At 35.8% G+C, this 20,740-nt stretch overlaps 1 protein-coding gene across 10 annotated transcripts in view; it reads right to left on the reverse strand.

Moving 5' to 3' along the window:
• The window catches only part of ECT2 (epithelial cell transforming 2), a 64,021-nt gene extending 44,327 nt beyond the window's left edge, over positions 1 to 19,694 (reverse strand). The window contains exons 1-13 of one of the 10 annotated variants that reach the window (XM_060011123.1): positions 19,390 to 19,584; positions 15,868 to 16,019; positions 15,403 to 15,482; positions 15,198 to 15,290; positions 13,498 to 13,680; positions 11,936 to 12,025; positions 10,976 to 11,083; positions 9,943 to 10,016; positions 9,098 to 9,228; positions 8,842 to 8,957; positions 8,679 to 8,741; positions 7,152 to 7,374; positions 2,862 to 2,998 (exon numbers count right to left, since the gene is read on the reverse strand). In XM_060011123.1, the coding sequence (XP_059867106.1) occupies positions 2,862 to 2,998; positions 7,152 to 7,374; positions 8,679 to 8,741; positions 8,842 to 8,957; positions 9,098 to 9,228; positions 9,943 to 10,016; positions 10,976 to 11,083; positions 11,936 to 12,025; positions 13,498 to 13,680; positions 15,198 to 15,290; positions 15,403 to 15,482; positions 15,868 to 16,019; positions 19,390 to 19,424 (1,485 nt within the window). In that variant the 5' untranslated portion in view covers positions 19,425 to 19,584. The other 9 variants (XM_060011120.1, XM_060011121.1, XM_060011119.1 and 6 more) reach the window with 9 other exon arrangements.
• Positions 19,695 to 20,740: the final 1,046 nt, after the last annotated feature.

The raw sequence follows: 20,740 nt of genomic DNA on the forward strand, positions 1-20,740 counted from the left end.
GGAACAGGAGACCAACACAAAACCTAGTTTCCAACATACTAACAACTTCCAGTAAAATTAAGTGTGTTTAACCAATGATCCAGAAATTCCAGGTTTTTGCCCGGAATATGTTCTCAAGGAGCCATGAATAAGAATATTCACAGCAGCACTACTAGTAATAGTAAAAACAAACAGCAACGAAACACTAAAACAAATCTCAATGTCTATTAAAAATAAAAGTTAAAGTTGAAATATTCATACAGGAAAATGAATTACTACTACATGCAGTGACACAGATGTGTTTCAAGAACATTTCTATCAAGTGAAAAAAGCAATTCACTAGAAAATATATACTGTTACATTTGATGTTCTACACATATGTGATAGATCTATAAGGAAAATGATAAGCACAAAATTCCAGATTACAGTTATTGCTGAGAGAGGGGAAAGAAATGGAATTGGGAAAAAACACAATAGAGGATGCAAAGATATCTGTAACCATTTATAAGCATTCCTTTATCTAGTCAACATTTAATTAAAATTCCTAAACAAAAATATTCAGACACCAAAATACATCAAGATTCATTAAAACTTCTCAGTATTCTTAAGACACAATACCTTAAAACAGTTCTACTATTTGTTTTAATCACTCATATAAAATTAGTTAGCCAAAATACTATTGATTCTACCTTTCCAATATTTCTCAAATCTATCCTCTTTTCATTCTCACTGATACTATCTTAAGAAGTTCAGGTTCTCAAAATCTCTAACCAAGACTGCCAAAATAACCTCCAAGTAGATTTCCTTGCCTCCACAATTTCCCCTTCTTCAATACCTCCTTCAAAGTGAACCAAGTTCCCTTCTAAAATACAAGTCAAGTGATATCATCCCTCCTCCCATCAAAAATTCTTCTATAATTACACGTGACACACTGTACAAAGGCCGTCTCCAGTCTGGCATAAGCAGTCTTAACTCTCACTGTATCCATACTCCAACCCCTATCCCAGTCCACTTAACCCACCCTCAACTCTAATCCCCCTAGACTACTCTGTAATACCTTGAATGATACATATCTTCAGTTTGTACTGTTGGAATAATCTCAAATACACTTCCTTTCATACTCTTTGCATGCACCAATCATAATTATGCTTTAACACTCACTTCAATTTGTATCTTCTTTATGATACTTCTCCCAATGTTCAACCACTGAAAATTCCAGACCAAACCTTCCCTAAGCTGGAAGAGGAGCAAAATTCTCACCATACAAATCTCCAAATACCTTAACTAAACCTCCCTCATGAAGTTCATAACCTTCCACTTGGTATTATAATAGGTGTGTATGTTTTAACTCCTCTTCCAGTCTAAGTTCCTTTAAAACAGGAACCCTCTTTAACACTTGTCACAAAACTTTATATTAATAGGTACCTAAGTATTATTTGGAATACATCAAGCTGCTGGATAGTCACTTAATTTGGGAGCTAAGTTAAAATTAAGCTATTCCAAATCCAAACTAAAAAAAAAAAAAAAAAAAAAAAGACACATTAGTCCTAAAAAAAAGAGCTTAAAAAGAACACTATCATGAATTTAGACCACAATCTTTTAAATAAACTTAGGTGAGTTTATACTAAGCACAGTGGTGTGAAAGTCTGTCTACAGTGTAATAATTACAAGTGCTTTTGAAAAAGAAGTTTTAGTGAATTTAATTGATATGCAAATTAAAATTCTGTAACTCCAGTGCCTTTACCACAGCCTGAAAGGATTTACATTTCTAGGTAATAAATGCTACCAAAGTACATGAACAGTATATGCCAAAGGGATTTTCTACTACTCAACCACATTTTGGCTGACTATAAAAACTTCAACAAGAAACTCATCTAGGATGATTTCCCTTGAGGAAGAAGAGCAGAGCTGACTTAAAACAAGTGAAGTTTAATATAGCAGAGGGCCTCATAAAACCCTGACTACTGCTAAACAAATTAACTGTGAAGAATAATCTCTCTGTGAATACCAAGAAAGAAGTCTTTTCATTTCTTATTCATGCATTTTATCAATGGTACAAGCAACTAAAGGCCATTATATTGGACCTTAATGAGATATATTAAGATTTCAAATAGAGATCAGTTAAAAATTAAACCCAAATCAGAAACTCCCTATATTTTTCTATTCAAAGTCAAGCTTGGTGGTATCAACCTTATTTTCCTGACAAACTATTTCCTTCATTACCACAAGGTTATTCCTTCTTTCTACAGATTCCAAAATAATGTCCTATTATTGTGTCTTTCGGAACCTTGAATTTTGATTTATTCCTTAATATCTTCTTCAATTTCAACCTACAAGGATTCATTAGAATTGTTTTTCTTCAGAAATAACTTCATAGTACGTTTTAATATTAGTAAGCAATGAATCAACCTTTGACTACTGCGTAATTTAAGAAGACTCGACACAGTAAAGGATTACTAAAAAAAATGACAACCATATTGTTATGCTTCATTGCTAATTGCTTTTCCATATATATACAGTACTAAATAAAGCAGTGACTCTAGAATACACATTATCAGAAAAAGCTACCACTTCCAAATATAAATGCAGTATCTTGACATGGAAGCTGCTAAATTCTGAATTAAACTCAGTCCCCTCTAAGATTGTCTATTGAGGATCCTTCTCTCTTTAAAGTCACTATTAAAAAAAGATGCTATTTCTGCATGAATAAAACGCTACTCTTACAGTTATGTCATTTCCCTAAGAGCAGTTTTTGTCATACATTTTCATTTTTAATATCTGTTCAAATTCTATGCTTATATAATTTTCTTATAAAAAATAATACCACTTAGATTTTTTTACTTATAAACACTGGAACAGAGAACATTTTTCCCAACTCTTACCTGAATAATTGTGGCCAATATATTTACGTAATTACTTTCAGTCTGATAGAGCTCTCTTGCAACTTGCCACCTGGCTGACTGCTTTGAAGGAACTGGAGTAGAATTTTTAGATGACTTAGTACAAGACTTTGGTGTTTCTAAAAGGTATAAAGGAGGAAAGATTTAAAATGGAAGTCAGATGTAAGTACCAAACACTGTACAAATTTAATAGGAAAAAAGGGAAAGATATCTACTCCTATAAATATACCACCATACACATTTTCATTAAAGTAGAATTTCCTCCTAGAATAAGGCCAGAAAAAAATAATGGTCATGTACTCTTCAAAATTATCGAGGTCATTAAAAACAAAGATTGATTGAAAAAAAGAACTGTTCCAGATAAGAAGAAACTAGAGAAAGATAACACAACAACCTGTGATCATGGATTGGATCCTAAGCCAGAAAAAACTTTTTTCTTTTGCTTAAAAGCACATTAGGACATTAGTGGAATAACTGGTAAAATTTGAAGGTCTATAGAGTAGATCATAGTATTAAATGTTAATTTCCTAATTATAATACTTATACTGTACTTATGTAAGAAATGTTCCTGTATTTTGGGAAATACACAATTAAGTATTTAGAGGTAGAGGCACATCATATCTCCAACTTTCTCTCAAAACAGCACAGATATAAAAAATACACGTGTATGTAAAAAAAGAGAGAGAGAGAATGAATGAATGAATACTAAAGCAAATATGGCAGAATATTTCCATTTAGGAAATCTGAATCTTTACAGCAATATATAAAGATATTTAAGTTAAAAAAGAAGGAAAAGGTTGTTACGATTACACAGTCAAAATAATGGAAAACTTTTCATATATATATGGAGAAAGACTCCCTTAAAAAAAAAAACAAAAAACCCAACATTAACTAAATTCTCTGTTAAAGTATCTTAACATAAGATATTCAGTCTAACCCAAATTGGAGGGAGGATGCATTAGTATATTTTATATGTATCTCAAGAAAAAATTTTTAATGAAATTTCATGAAAGCTTAAAATACATTTTCTTACTATCAATATGGTTAGAATACTTAAACATTATATACAGAATCTCCTAATAGCAAGTTCTCAATAGGAAAAGGAATGTATAACACATAATAGAATGACATGAAAGAAGACAATATATAGTCCCAGCATATCAAATTTACTCAATGATAAATCTTAAGCATTAATTTAAACAATCATGCATACTGTGGAGTTCTGAATGTTTAAAAAAAAACAAAAAAACAGACTTCAAAGAATTTCCCACTTGCCATATATTATTTTGGGCTACACTCACCAGACCCAGGAGTCTCTGCCATTACGGTATACTTTAGGGGGAAAAAAACTGACATACACTGATCTAATTTAATTATTGTGTCTAAGCAGTGATCTACAAACTGGGTATTCTATTATTCAGAATACCTAATACATAACAGTTGTCATGTCTGTTTTCTTTAGTGGTTCATTTTCTTCTGTCCCCTCAACTTCATATTCAAGCTTCAGTCCTTTATGTTCATCTCTTACCATCTCATGCCCATTAGGTCCACCATGATCACAGAACCAGTAAATTCTTAGATCTACATATCTAATCATAATCCCCCACCCAAGCACCTGGTTCAGCTTTTCCAAATGCCTACTGGACATTTCTACCTCAATTTAACCTGGATTTTCTCTCAAACTACACTCTTTCCTCCAAAATATAAACTTTCTATTTTTGCTAAGGAAGAATTTCTTCCATTTAATACTTTGCCATCTTCTCCTCTTCCTCCCCATCACTCCATTCTATCAATATTTCCCCAGTGCTTCTTACTTTTCTTTCCAAACATCATCAATCCTGGTTTAGGGCCTTATTACCTTGTGGCCCAAGTCTCTAGAGATTACTTCATGGTCAGGCTATCTCTAAACTGCCTTACTTCTAATCATGCTTCAGAATAATCCACTACAAATTACTTACTCAATGAATCACTCTGCTGCTCAAGTTTCTAAAGTTCCTTGCTGATGACAATATACAGATCAGACATGCCAGTCTGATCTCAAAGTTCTCTAATATTAGGCCCCAATTAACCTTTTTCTAATGTGACTCTTACTCCTCCATCCTCCAATCAAACTGACCTATTCACGTTTCCCTAAAAACTCATTTTGTACGCTGTTACCTGTATTCTTGCTCCTCTTATAATCTCAAATCCACCTCAGTTTTCTGGGCCTACCTTAAATTGACTTTCAATTCCTTCCATGAATATTTAGTGAGTACCTACTCTATCCTAGGCACTGGGAATAAAGCAGAGAAGCTAGACAAGGTTCTTGTTCTCTTCCAGCTTACATTCTGGTGAAGCAAGTAAAATAAAGCAGTAAACAAACAATTTCTAACAGTGATAACTACTACTGAAGGCAACAACCAGGTAACGGGTTGGTAGGAAGGAGTAGTGGGACAGAGACTTAACTTTAAAGAGAACCCCGATAAGATTTAAGACAGGGAGAGCAAATATAAAGTTCCTGAGGTATGGTTGTAGTAGAAAAATCTGAAGAATAATAAAGATATTATGACTGACACCCAGAGAGGATTAGTGGAGGACAAAAGCACATGAGGTTAGAAGTAGGTGAAGAAAGATTACATAGGAACCTGAAAGCTACGGTAATACAAAGCCATTGAATGACTTCATGCAGAGGAGCGGCATGAACTAATTTATACGTTTTTAGAGACTGGTTAGTCTGCATGTAGAAAGGCAAAAATGAGTACAGGGAGACCACTTGGGGACCACTGCAATTGTCTAAGAGAGACCATTTTTACAGAAAAGGTTGATAAAGGAAGTGTAACAAAGGAACAGAGTTGGAGTGGCAGAGAGAATCAAGAGTTCTAATTTGATTATGTTAAGTTTAGGATGTGTATTAGACATGAACAAGGAGGTGTCAAGTATATTGTTGGACAGGGAAAACCTCAAATTTGGGAGTCAACAGCATATAGAAAAGCCATGGAATTAAATGAGAAAATTTAGGAAGAATTCAATGGAGAAGAAACGACTCAGGAATAATATTCCACATTTAGAGTTAGAGAGAGAAGTTAGGTCAAGGAGAATGTGAAACGAATGATATGCAAAAGCCAAAATTAAAAAATGTGTCCAGGAAGGAGTAGCTGCTAATGTGTTGAATGCTGCTGATTACACAAAAACTGTCAGCACCCCCAGCAAGAGCAACTGGAATGAATGAAATTCAATTGGAATGAATTGAAAGGAAAATAAAAAGCAAGGAAATGAGACAATGGATCAAGGTGATTCCTTCAAGAGTACCTATATGAAAGGGAAGAGGGAAATGGGACAGTAAGTGGAAAGTATTACAGAGTCCAGGGAAGGTTTTGATTGTTTCATAAATTAGAAAACACAACAAATTTGTGTGCAGACTAAAAAAAACAGAGGGGAAAAACTGAAGATCAAGAGAGAAGAGCTAATTATAGGTGGCTTCCTGTATCAGCTGAGAACAAAGTAAATTCACCTTCCTCTGACTTCACTGTACCTATTTTCTCTATAATCTATGTGACATCTTCTATGATTCCTGTGTGTTAAGAACCTGCTCTTTGAACAGTTCTATCAATTTCTAGCTGTGTGACCCCAGACAAGTTTTCCTTCTCTAACCTCAATCTAGTCATCTGTAAAACAGGGACAATAAAACCTATCTTATAAATATACGAAACACATAAACAGTTAGTATATAGCAAGCAACTATTAAATGTAAGCATTTTCGTGTGCCTTTTCTCCTCAGACAGAACAAAGGTCATTAAAAACAGAGCCTTTCTGGGACTTCCCTGGTGGCTCAGTGGTTAAGAATCCGCCTGCCAATGCAGGGGAGACAGGTTCGAGCCCTGGTCCAGGAAGATCCCACATGCCGCGGAGCAACTAAGCCTGTGTGCCACAACTACTGACCCTGCGCTCTACAGCCCGAGAGCGACAACTACTGAACCCGCGTGCCACAAGTACTGAAGTCCGCGTGCCTAGAGCCTGTGCTCCGCAACAAGAGAAGCCACCGCAAGGAGAAGCCCGCACACCGAAATGAAGAGTAGCCCCCGCACACCGAAACGAAGAGTAGCCCCCGCTCGCCACAACTAAAGAAAGCCCGCGTGCAGCAACGAAGACCCAACGCAGCCCAACTTAAATTAATTAATTAATGTAAAACAAAGAGCCTTTCATATTCACTGTAGTAGGAATTTATCTATCTATATTCTAATAATTATTCTATTCCACTAAATTTAAACATCAATTTTTTAAAATGTGAATTACCTCCGTAGTTAATGCTAGATTCTGGTGTGTTGGAGATATCTAGGAGTGACCCTATAGAAAGGGAATGTTCAGCTGACGGGCGCTTACGGGGAGGGAAAGGTGACATGTCTGTCTCTCTTGAAAGCTGAGCAAGTGTCTCCTTTAAACGACGTCTTTTGCGATTGCTGTTTGGGGTATTTAGAGAAAGCAGTGATACTGATTTCTTGAGCTCAGGTGTATTAGCCTGCAATCAAAAGCACAAAAGCTCAATTTTACTTCAGTGGTTCTTTACTGAGACAGGAACAAAAGAAAAATATATTTACGAGTCTGACAAAATCGGGGTTTTGCACAAGAACTGTACATCTATATACTCTTCCATGTAATTCAGAAGCTTCATGAAACATAATAATCAAAGGAGCATTGTAATTATCTAACCCTTAACACCTAATGCTTTTTCTCCATAGCACTATTACTATTACATATTCATCTGTAAGCATCTTTATTGTCTACTCCCCATTAGGCCATAAACTCCAGGAAGACAGAGACCATTCATATTTCATTCACCGTATCTCTGGCATTTAGCACAATGCTTGGACATAGTGCTCGCCAATATTTGTCGAATACCACTTGATTTTAGGAGTTCTCTTCTGAAATCTAAGGCATATTTTTTAAACTTTATGTCAGGAACCTTACATTGAGAATAAAAGAGTCCAAAGAGAACACAACAGAGTACATATTTAGATTTTATAGAAACACAATAAATCCACACCTTCACTTTCAAATATTCCATTCAAAATTATTAAATCTCGAACTGAAGTAAATTTTCCTTAAAGCCTGCTTCTATACCTTTATGTCACATTTTGGTGAATGATACTACTTTTCACCAAGATCCAGCATCCAGGCTGGATTTTTCCTTGCCTATATTCCTTCTACTACAGTCATTTTTAAAATGCCATCTCTCCCCTTAATATTCTTCAGTGGTTCCAATATGTACAGGACAAATCCAAACCCTTTAACATATTAAAAACTTGATTCTGCCTATCTAGTCAGCTTTATCTGTTGGCCGCCTTTCCCACACTCTTTTCCAAAGCCATACTAAACTACTTGCTATTTTAATGTACTTTCAAGTTTTCATTCCCTCTCCCACCTGCTATCTAACATGAATGTCCTTACCAGGTTAGCCTAGGAAGCTGGCTCATATTTATTTGCTCTTTCAATTGCGCCTGAGTCTCTCAGAGTGAAGCTAGTTAGAATACATACATTACTCAATTAGAGCACATTTCTGCACGTCTCTCTTTCCTTTAAGGTTCTAAGTTTTTGAAGATAGGGATGTTACTGTTCATGATGGTATTACCAAGAATTTGCACAGAATGAAAATCTACATAGACTATTACTCAATATCCAACTGTTTAATTATTCTGAAACCCCTAAATATGACAAAAAAGATGACCTGTGTGCTAATTATACTATGCTCTTTTGGGATAAAAAAGTGTCATCTTTATACAATCAAATTCACAGAATAAATGACAAAAGGGACAAAAAGCATACCTTTTCATATAAATACATAGTTTCTCCAGCTCGGGCATCCATCTGAATGCTTCCCCAGAACCACTAGGGGAAAGAACATTTTAATTAAGAATTTATCTCATCAGATAAGCTATCAATATTACCAATGTTTTTTAAAAACCAATCTCATTCTAGAATTACTTGCCTCTTGCTTGACAACATAAAGTTTCTTTGAAGGTTCAAATGGAAGTTCTTTTACTATATTTTCTTCAACTATAAGGTGAGTGCATCTTTCATCTCCAACAGGTAAATAGTTTCCTCCTAAAGAGGAAAGCATACAAGCATACATAAGCCCAACTATTTAGCCCCAGGCCCAAATTTTTAAAGAGGCATATTCACCTCCTGATCAGCAGGAGTAAGCAATAAAATACATATAACTTCTAAATTATGCTAAATTCTACCTTGCATTTCAGTCATTTCTTCCATATTGGTTTTCTCTTCATCTGAAAATCCCAGGAAACTTAAAATGCAATCTTGAAATGGAGGAACTTTAAATTCATTTCTAAATTCATCAAATGATGCACAGAAATCCCTAAAAACAAAACACACTCTTCTAAAAACAGCTCAACTGAAATTCAATAAGTTAGGCAGATTAATTTATAAATCTACGGTAATTCTCAAGGTTTTAGCATAACCTATTTACTGAAAATATTTTACATTTGGTCCTGAAATGTTCATAAAAACCTCAGTTAAAAAAAAAATTGACGTGTCCTCAGTCATCCCAGAAGTAACAACATCTCACAAAGTTTAATCACGGGTAATCTTTACAAGATGCAAATCTCTGCTCTGTACATGAAATTTTATATGCATTCCAGGAGTTCTATAGTTTCATAAAATCTTAAGTAATAATGAAGTACAATAGCAAGGAATTATGAGATTGTAAAGCTTAACAAGGTTACGAAATGCAATCACCACTTAAAATGTAACCAGACAAACAGAAAATAAGAAAAAATATGGCACATCCCAAACATCCAGATGCATTAAGCTATTACCTGATAATTTTAGAATGTTCTTAATGGTTATTAAATTATTTCACAAAGTGATGTTCAAAGATATCATAGATGTCTTGCCATTTTCAATTTTTTATAAACAAAACTTTGCTCCTCCTAGACTTTATTCCCTAAGCTTCACAAAGACTGACTTAATTTTTTATATACTAATCTATGAATTTTGGGCATGTGGGTTTATCTTCATGACACAACGTGACCGATTCACATAATTAACCACTGAATTTCTAAACACTTACTGTTCATTCCGCCTTTCCCAAGCTTTATATATCCATTCTGGTTTCATAATTGGAGTACCCAGGCTCACAGCTATCTAAAAACATAAACATGTTTATCATTAATTATATGGTGAATTTTTACCTTAAATAACTGCATTCATGCAAGTTATAAGCAATTATATACATACATTTTGCACAGTCTTAGATCATTGTTCATCTGCTTTGTAACAAAATATAAAGAAAAATTAACAGAAAAAACTATCTTTCCATCATACAATTTAGGTTAAAATAACTTTGAAACAAGTTCCATGATGTCCAAACTGTTTCACTGTATTTTAAATAAATACATCTGTGAAGTTAATTAAGTTCATCTTTATTACATTTCTATTTCTCTTTGTGTTTACCTCCTTGGAAGTACTAACCCCCAAGACAGCAGTAAGAGTAAGAGAAAATTTCCGATTAAGTCATTAAAACCTTAGATATGAATTGTAAGTATACCTCCCAGGAATTCAACAATACCCTAAAATTACCATTTGCTACATAAATACACTGATGGAGGGTGGGAACAAAGTGATAAACTCTTCCTAACATATTCAAGTGCAATCTTAAACTAAGACTTTAATCCCAATGAAAGTATTTTCTCCCATTCTTTTATAATTTTCACAAGTTAAATCTTGGAACCATTTTATAAGAACAAAGTTCTGCTTTAGATAAGAGAGAAATATCTGCCCTCATGACCTTCTGACTTCCTTATTCACCACTGCTCATAGTAATCTTTGCTAATATTATTCATCTGCCTAAACTGTTATCCACCTACCAACCTCCACAATCCCCATCATCTTTTAAGACCTAACTCAAGTTCCACTGCCTCCTTCAAACCTCAGGGGCCACACTCCTATGATTTAAAATTTTTACTAAATGTTCCTAGAGCAAAAATTGAATTTCTGATCCTCAATAAATTATGGGGGAAATAGACAGGATAAGAGCACTACTGTTAAATCCATCCTCAAACAGTGCTATATTGAAATATACAAAAATACCGAAGTCTACATACCCTGAATTTTTCTCCTTGTGTACAATTTGCCACCAAATGTGTAACTTTTGAATTAAAGTCTTTTCGAATAACTCCACCCATGTGATGAACCAATGTCACCAATCTGACCTCAAAAGAAAATGTAAACATTGACTTTATCATTAATTTGAACAAAATTTTAAACTATGTTTATAATTCATTTAGCATTTACTGAATACTTTCTATTTATAAGGTACATATGTGAATTTTTATAAAGATAAATTTTATGTCAAAAAAATTAAAGGTTCATTTGCCTTACTGGCACAGGCAAAATTATACAGAGATAAGCTAGTAAAGATGATCACACAAAACTAAGTTAATTAACAACTGGCTTTTACACAAGTAAGAAAGTAAATATATTACTTTTTGGAGGGGGGTGAAGTAGAAAAGAATAGCATTATTGCTTTGCCAAGCAAAGGGGGATATATCGGGCTCATGCCTGGAAAAACTGTGTGTCCCAGTACATTATTTTTTTAAAACCAGGTTGCCATCACACCAAGATTCTTCCCACAAAATTAGAGTAATACCCCATTAGCTCCAACATAAAAAATTTTATGGGTCAAAGAAAGAAGTTTCTATGAATTCTCTAGAGCAATGAGAATGCTTTAAGGCTGGACCTGCATAACAAAAAATCACAATGCGTAAACAAAAACTTCAAATAATGTGGCTGATGTGATACTTAACAAAAAGACAGTTTAAACAGATTAGACAGTCATGAAATTTTTCTAATTCACATACCAGCTATCCTAGATGAAATATCTGTTTCTTTACAAGGCTCTTCAGAGTATTTCTTCACAAAGTTTAAGACCTAGTATATTCATAGTAATTTCTCCTTCAATGTTTTAAAAATAAAACCATGATATAACTACCAAAAAAAAAGCTAATTTAAATTTATTTTGCTAGAAAAAATATTCTTTGAATAGAATGTTTTAAAATACTTACTAGTTCTTCTTTCTTCCTGAATCCAGTAAAACATAGTACTAGATTCATCATGCTTGTACAATAGAGTGGGCGACATGAAAATGGCAAAGGCTGAAGGATACAACAATTTTAAATCTGTGAGCTTCTTTACAGTAAAAATAGAACACATCTTTCTCAAGCTAAACGTATTTCCCTCTCTTGCCAATTAACTTTCCCAATCCAAAGATATACTTCCATCTTTCAATATGCAACAAATAGCAAAAACCCAGTTTCACAATAAAAATTTCCCATGATTCCCATATCGTATTTGATACATATCATCTAGACACACTTTACTACTGGCAAATAAAACATAAATATTCATACCCAAACCTTTATTTCCAAAATGTACTTTGACACAGATGAAGTATTATATGGAAAGATTTCCATACGTTACTGTAAATGCTTCAAATTAAAGTTAAAAGAAGTCAAAAATAGTTTCTAATAAATACTAATAATACATACACTTGAACCAAATATGATTCCAATTTTTGAGCTAAAAAATGGAGATAATAAACAATTTAACAAATGGTTTTATCTATCTATACATGAAAGAAAATGGTTAAAAATATATATTTAATTTCCACTATTATACAGGAATGTTCTTTTCCATAATTGTGGCCTTTAAAAAGTTTATGTGGTTTCTGAAAGCAACACTTCTGAATCAAAACAGAGAATTAAAGATTATCATGTGCTCATTACTAGTATCTATAACAAAAGAAGCACAAAGACCCAAGCAATTTAAAGTTAAGGCAAGCTTAAGAATGCCAAAACAGAGCAATAAAAACCAAAGAATAGGTATTTACTACAACTCTTACATTGAAATGCTATTTAAAAACAAAAAGCTAAAGTAGGACTTCCCTGGTGGTGCAGTGGTTAAGAATCTGCCTGCCAATGCAGGGGACATGGGTTCAAGCCCTGGTCTGGGAAGAGCCCACATGCCGCAGAGCAACTAAGCCCGTGCGCCACAACTACTAAGCCTGCGCTCTAGAGCCAGCAAGCCACAATTACTGAGCCCACGTGCCACAACTACTGAAGCCCGCGTGCCTAGAGCCTGTGCTCCGCAACAAGAGGAGCCACCACAATGAGAAGCCCACGCGCCGCAACGAAGAGTAGCCCCCCTCGCCGCAAATAGAGAAAGCCTGCACGCAGCAATGAAGACCCAACACAGGCATAAATGAATGAATGAATAAATAAATAAATAAATAGCTAAAGTAATTTCCCTAATTTTAAATCATGCAGAAACTGATAAAAATGGAATTGTGGTACCAGTTCTGTGTGAAGGAAAATTAAAGTTTATGTATATGTACACATCTTTAGAACTCAAGTTTAAGCAAACTACTACTTCCCAAGATACTGCAGGTATTGAGACTAAATATATGTAAATAATATTGTTTAGAATTAAAGGACTATATTAGAGTAGCCACTACTATTCCTATCCTAAATATTCACATTCTCAACAATTAATGAAATTTTTCTGCATAAAAATTCTTTAATAAAAATGTAACCTTGAGAAGTTATAATAAGCGTATATTCTTTCTTACCTCTCCTTTTTGTGCATAGTTTAATACAACTGGTGGTCCAATAACTCTACAGTCAGTCTTGTATAACTCATTAAAGACAGAATCCTGGAAGTCCATGACTATGAATACATTTTCAAATTCTGGAGAATCCAAACTTTTAAATTCTTCAACTGATTCCATCTTCACAAATGGCACTTTAATTTCCTTGATTTTTTTCACGGAGTTATTAGAAATAAAATATTATAAAATTAATTCACGTGTCTCTCTAAATAAGACCTAAAAATCAATTCAATATCAACATTTTTATATTTGTAGAAGTTTAAAATCATACAATAAGCATTATACTTAATAGTGAACAGTCATATTTCTTTACTTATGTTTTTATATAAACGTATCTCCATCCATATTAAGATCTTAAATTTTGAAGATTATTATAAAGGTAGTCATTATAAAGCATCTAGTATGCATACAAAATAAAGATGATGAATTTTTAAGTACACGTATTTATAGTAAGATGCATTAGAAAGATATCCACTACTGCTCTTTATTCTGATCAAGAAAATGATGCCACGCATATAGTTCTTCCTGCACAAACTGTTTTCAGAAAAATAGAAAAAATACTATGACATGCAACATCTACAAAAAGGATGGAGTTAATGATTTCAGTATATACAAGGGAAGTAAGAGAAATATATGAAATATGTAGGCAGTTGCAGCATGGCAAACACAGGATATAAAAAGGCAAGTTAGTGTTTAACACTTTATACTGTAGATCTATGAAAAAGAATGAAGATATTTCGGTATCTATATGCCTCCCGTTTTTAAAGAACAGAACCATTTAAAAGAAAATTCAAATGGGTCAGTAAATTATTTGGGATTTATTTGCTAGGCTGACGTGTAGGGCTGAATTGTGTATATCCAAAACTCATGCTGAGGTCCTATAGGGATACCTTAGAATGTGACTATCTGGAAATATGGCCTTTCAACATGTAATTAAGGTTAAATGAAGTCACAAGGGTGGATCCTAGTCAGATTGGATTAGTGGTGGATTGGTGTCATTATAAGAGGAGGAAATTTGGACACACGAAAGAGCAGAGATGTGCATGCACAGAAGGCTGTGTGAAGATATATGAAGAAGGTGGCAGCCATCTACAAACCAAGGAGAGAGGCCTCAAGAGAAATCAAACCTGCTGACACCTTGATCTTGGACTTTTAGTCTCCAGGAAAGTGAGAAAATACATTTCTGTTGTTTAAGTTGCCCAGTCTGTGGTATTTTGACATGGAGGCCCTCACAATCTAGTATAACTGGTATAGAGAGTTAGATATATTTCACATGCTGAGGTAAATTCCCTGATGACTGTCAATTATTGTGATTTGTAATTCTGGAAATAAAGCAAGAATTTAGAATAAATATAAAATTATTGAGAAAAAAGAAGCTAAAGAGTTTAAAGTGTCATCTTCATAAATACATAAATGGAATGTCATTTAAATCTAACAATGCCAAATTACTTTATAAGGATTTCATTATTTATGAAACATTATATTTTTGGGTTTCAGAAACACCCAAATTTTAAAATAAATGTAATAGTTTCTATTAATCTAGCTTCAGAGTGCTCAGAGTATAACTTGTGCCTAATTTAGGTCCAATCACCATGAGTGGACTCTACAAATACAATCAAAGGAAGTGCAGCATGCCACATGCAATGAAATGCTTGACCTACCATATTAACAATACTTTTTATAAATTTTTCATCCGATTTTCCAGGACAACTTTCTTTTATCTTTATAACAGGGACTTCCATTATTTTAATAGTCTGTGGAAAAGAGACTTAAGTATGAGGTTAAGAAAACTATAAATTTATTTATACACAGATGGAAGAAAAATATTTAAAAAAACCCAAAAATCTAAAAACTAAATTCCCATACCTTTAAGGCTTTTATAAGTTCTTCTTGTTTTCCAGCTTCTTGAACTAATATTATTCTTGTTTCAATCTGAGGCATTTCTTCTATTAAAATTAAAAATGTTTAAGTAAAACATTTTTATTCACTAACATCAAAATCAACAGCACATGCAACTTTAGGAAAGATCCATTTATACAGTGAAAAAGGAAGAACTGGCTCTTCTCCTGACCAGGAGAACAATGTTGCAGCTAGACTGCCCTCACATACGGAAAAAGCAATATCCAACAAGATGCTTTCACCTTCAAATTTGGGAAGCATTTATCCAAACAATAATAAAAATCTAGTGTAAAGAGTTTCTGTTAACAAATTTTTACTGAATACCTGTAGCCTAGCTTAACAGTTTTACAGTTAAATCATAAGAAAGTTACTAGTCAGTAAGTTTAGGATTAAAATAGTGATTTGATATTTTAAAGCAGATAACATGTTTACCTTCAACATATGAAGTAGATCCAATAAATAAGTTTTCCTTAGAAGTTTCAGTAACTTTAGAATCAAAAATGGAAGAGTCTGCCAAGCTTGTACTCCCAGTAGTGGATGTTAATGCACTATTTTCAGCCATTATTTGTACTCTTCTGCAATGGCTGAAAAAAACAAAATTTGAATAAAATTACATGAAACAAACAATTACTGGGCAAAAACAAGCATTATACCTAGAACTTATAAAAAGTATCACTACCCTTTTTTTTTTTAATACTGAACCAAACAAAGTCACTCAACTTCTCTGAGCCTCAGTTTGCTCTTCTGTAAAATAAAGATACTAATAACTGACTCACAGGGACACAGTAAAAATAACAATGTACCGAAAGTACTCAGATATTACCTGACAGTCAAAAAGTACTCACAAAGGTACTCATAAATACTATGCTACCTCTCCACTCCATACCTTTGCCCTCAACCACACTATTTCTCTTCCTGTGTTCATTTATAATACCATCATCCCCCAAATAATCCCAGTCAAAAACACGATCCAGCCATACTCTTTCATCTGCCTCATTCGCCCTGCCCCAAAGCATCTCTGTATCTCTGGGACCCAGCCCCCCTTTCTGTGGCCAATGTCACAGTGGCCACTTGGTCAAATACAACAGTTCCAAACAACTTTATCACCAGTTTCTTCAGCGGTCACTTTCCACATGGTTTTCAGGGTATGCTCCTAAAAACAAATGTGACCGTATTATTTCGCTACTTAGAACTTCCATGAGCACCGCTCCCTATCAGATCAAGTTCAAATTCACCATCCACTTTACACTTTAGTCCTAGCCTACCTATTTAGCCTCATCTCCTGTATTTCCCCCAGTCCACATCGACTGTATGCTCCAGCCACAAAGCATTTCCCAGCATTTTTCAAATACAGATCATAATTTACTCCACACCTACTTGTATTTAATAGTGCTCAATTCTCCACCTATCATGTCTTTCAACCCCTGACCCACCACTCTTGACTTATCCTCTGTAGATTCCTCCAAACCTCTCATGTATAACTGGACTGCTCCCTTACTTGTATTTTTATATTACTTTACAAATGTCTAAAAGATTTCACGAGACAATTAACACATGTCAATAAGACTCTGGATTATTAAAGAAAATCTTTGTTTTTAAATTTCCAGGACTTAAAGAGTTGAAAAGTTAAGCAAGCAGGGAACAAAGAAAAAGTTGAATAGATCTTCATCAATTTAAATTGGGGTTTTTACATAAGTTTATTATCTTGAAGTAAATTTCCAGAATATTGGGCAAATATAAAGAGAAAGCCCAATCTTATCTGGAGGTCTATGCCTGATCTCTTTCCTACTTTTTCAGAATAATAAAATATACAAATAACTTCCACCAGATTTTTAGCAAAGTAATAGTTTCAGGTATCATTAGCAGCATTTCGGCATGGTGATGTCAAATAGTGTAAATATGTACATACTAATAACAACAGACCTAAGCGCAATTATTAGGTGCACACTTCAAAGACAAGCAACTCAGCTTCCTGTCTCAGCTCTGCACTTAGTAGGTTAAGCCTCAGCTTCCACATCAGGAAAAGAAATAATAGCACAACTCAAATCCAATTGTGATAAAAACTGAATAGATGATGTCTCTAAATGAGTGACGATTATTCATTCTCATATATACTCACAATGTGGACATTTCTCATTCTCTTACCAAACATCCACGGCAATCATTATTCTAAGGCTCTCCAAAGGAGTGCTCCAATAGTTGTTAATAAGAGCCTTTACCTAGAATCAATGATAAATTCTATCCAGCCCTTATTTTTTTTGTTAAGTCTCACACTTAAATGTTTCCAGTGAAAAAGAAAGGCTCTATCTAAACAGGCTTTCATTTAAAGTCCCCTTAAAAGAATGTTAAAAAGAAAAACCGGGGCTTCCCTGGTGGTGCAGTGGTTGAGAGTCTGCCTGCAGGGGACACGGGTTCAGGCCCTGGTCTGGGAGGATCCCGCGTGCCGCGGAGCGACTGGGCCCATGAGCCACAACTACTGAGCCTGTGCATCTGGAGCCTGTGCTCCGCAAGGGGAGAGACCACGATAGTGAGAGGCCCGCGCACCGCGATGAAGAGTGGCCCCCGCTTGCCACAACTAGAGAAAGCCCTCACACAGAAACGAAGACCCAACACAGCAAAAATAAATTAATTAATATCCTTAAAAAAAAAAAAGAAAAACCAAGAGATGAATTAACCTGCCTTAAGGAATGTAGGAGGAGGGAGACTTTAATAAATCAAAAACACCATGAGTTTACATTTTTCACCTATGCCTCTCTGTTTAAAGACCATCAAAACAGGTAGGTGATTGGGACTTCCCTGGTGGTCCAGGGGCTAAGACTGCGCTCCCAATGCAGGGGGCCCAGGTTCGATCCCTGGTCAGGGAACTAGATCCCATATGTTGCAGCTAAGAGTTCGCATGCTGCAACTAAAGATCCCATGTGACCCCAACGAAGATCCTGCACAACGAAGATCCTGGGGCAATGAATATCCTGCATGCCACAACTAAGATCCCACGCAGCCAAAAAAAAAAAGGTAGGTGATTAAAAATTAAAATTGACTGATGACACTGTATGTGATCAATTTACTGCCAAAACAGTTTTAAAATTTAGAAAAAAGCTGCATGCTAAACTCATCACATATCAACAGTCTGATTACAAACTGAAATACACTAATCACTTTTTCACATTTATGTATTCTGTAAGTTTTTATAACAAACACAAAAGGATCAGTGTTCATAAACCCATACAGATTACTTCTCATCTGAGAACATACTCAAGGAGCTTCTAACTAAATATAACTCATGCCTTTTTTCATCACAAAGATAAAATTTGTCATTTAAACAAGTTTTCTTTTACTTATTTTTTTAGGCAATCATCTTTCAGGGTGGAGGAGCTAAACGCCTTCCTGGGTATGTTGGTGGTGTTACAATAACACTGCTAACATTACATAACACTGTGACTAACAATATTTATTTAACGCTTAATATGCGGCATTATTCTAAACTTTTAGACATTGTTCTAAACCTTTTACTTGTATTCATTTAATCTTTGCAACAATCCTAAGAGGCAGGTACTATTATCATATTCCTCTTACAGGTAAAGAAACCTAGAGCGGAGAGATTAATTCCCCCCCAGGTCAGAGTGTTGTTAGTGGCAAAACAAGGGTTCAAATCCGGTCTGATTCCAGAGGCTGCGCTTTTAACCATTAAGCCATACCCGTCTGTACGCGGGGTGGGGCGCTGGAATGAGCGGGCGTTTTATCTTAAATACTAAAAACTAAAGAGAAGACGCCAAGAAGAATCCAAGGGTGAAACCACTAAGTAATCTGAGATAAGCCCCCAAAGGGCGCAGCTGCCGGCCCCCAGAGCCGCAGAGCCCACTGCGGTTTGCCAAGACCCCTTTCCCGACAACTCCCCACTTTGCCCAGAAACTCTTTCGGAAGAAATATTCAACCAGGTGAGCGGTGACGACGCACAGCAGCCAGGCGGACCTCGGGCTCCCACTCCGCATCCCGGCCCCGATGTTGGGAACGCGGCGGTGTGGTTCCCAGAGCCGGGAAGCCAAGGCTGGGAGCTCCGGAATTCGCGGTCACCGGGGCGGGGCCGTGGGACACAAGCAGAGCGGCCCACTGCTCCAGGGACGCCGGCCCTCTCCCACCTCCGCCACCCGCACCCACAGAGCCCTCACCACTCTCAAAAGACGCCCTGGAAGTTCCACCTTTTCAAGAACCGACCCTTCTCACTTTTACCGCCATTCCTCGCCTCCGGCGGCCGCAGCCAATTCAAAAAGTGACCCGCAGAGGGGCGGTGATTGGCCGCCGCTCTCCGCCCACCTCCCCGCAGGTGCCAACCGATTGGTTGTGCGTGTGTTTCAAATAAACCCAACGGCTCCGACGTCAGAACGTCCCGAATTTGTAGAGAAGTGCCCGGATGTTACCAGGAGGTGGTAGTAATGGCTCCTGGGGTTCTGTGGGAGTAGCAGGTGTGTCTGTGACTACCGCTTGTTTACTCAGTAAACATCCCGTTTCCTAAGGAAAGTTTGAGTGGATTCTTCGTCCCCTCGGCTTTTTTTTTTTCCCCGCCACCAAATCCTTTAAACGTAATCAGTGCCTTGACAGATGAATTTTTCTCCAGTGATTCCTGTGAGCTGTAAGATTTTTCTGCCTGAGCTTTAGGAATTTAAAGTTGGGTTAAGGGGTTTGGGGTTTGGTGGTTTTGTTGGCGCAGCGGGGCCCAGGACACGGGAACTCGGAGTCTCTCCAGATGGACTTCAAATCAGCAGCCTCTTATTTAAATCCTGACGTATGTAAAGCACTGTGCTCTGGTCTAGGGAATTTCACGGATGATTAGAATAAATTCTTAGTGTTTCTAAGCCTTTTTAAAAACATATATAAGCTTGCATTTGAACAAATGTAAAAATATGTCACGAGATTCTAGACTCTTCTGGAGCCAAAGTAAATTGTTAGCTGCTGCACCCGCCCCTCCCCCCCTTCCCCGAGGTCTTTTGCTGCTTTCCTCTGAAGTCTAGCCAAGAATTTATCGGTTTTCCTATAATTACGATTGTTATGAAAATCTTTTATTTTCTTCGTTTTCTAAATATAATATCCTGTCACACAACCTCTTAAAAAGACACCTTCCGAAGGTGAGTTTTGCATAGTTCCCACCTGATCGCTGGTTTAAATAAAGGAAGAAAGGAGAATCCGCTGCTGAAACCTTAAATTTCAACAAGAGGAGGAGAACTTGTACTTTGGAATGGAACACTTCTGAACGTCTCAAACAGGTCGTCAGGATTTGGAATTTTTCCTAACTTTGTCAGGCTACCTTAGA

Source organism: Delphinus delphis, chromosome 4 (assembly GCF_949987515.2).
Source record: "Delphinus delphis chromosome 4, mDelDel1.2, whole genome shotgun sequence".
Lineage (NCBI taxonomy): Eukaryota > Metazoa > Chordata > Mammalia > Artiodactyla > Delphinidae > Delphinus > Delphinus delphis.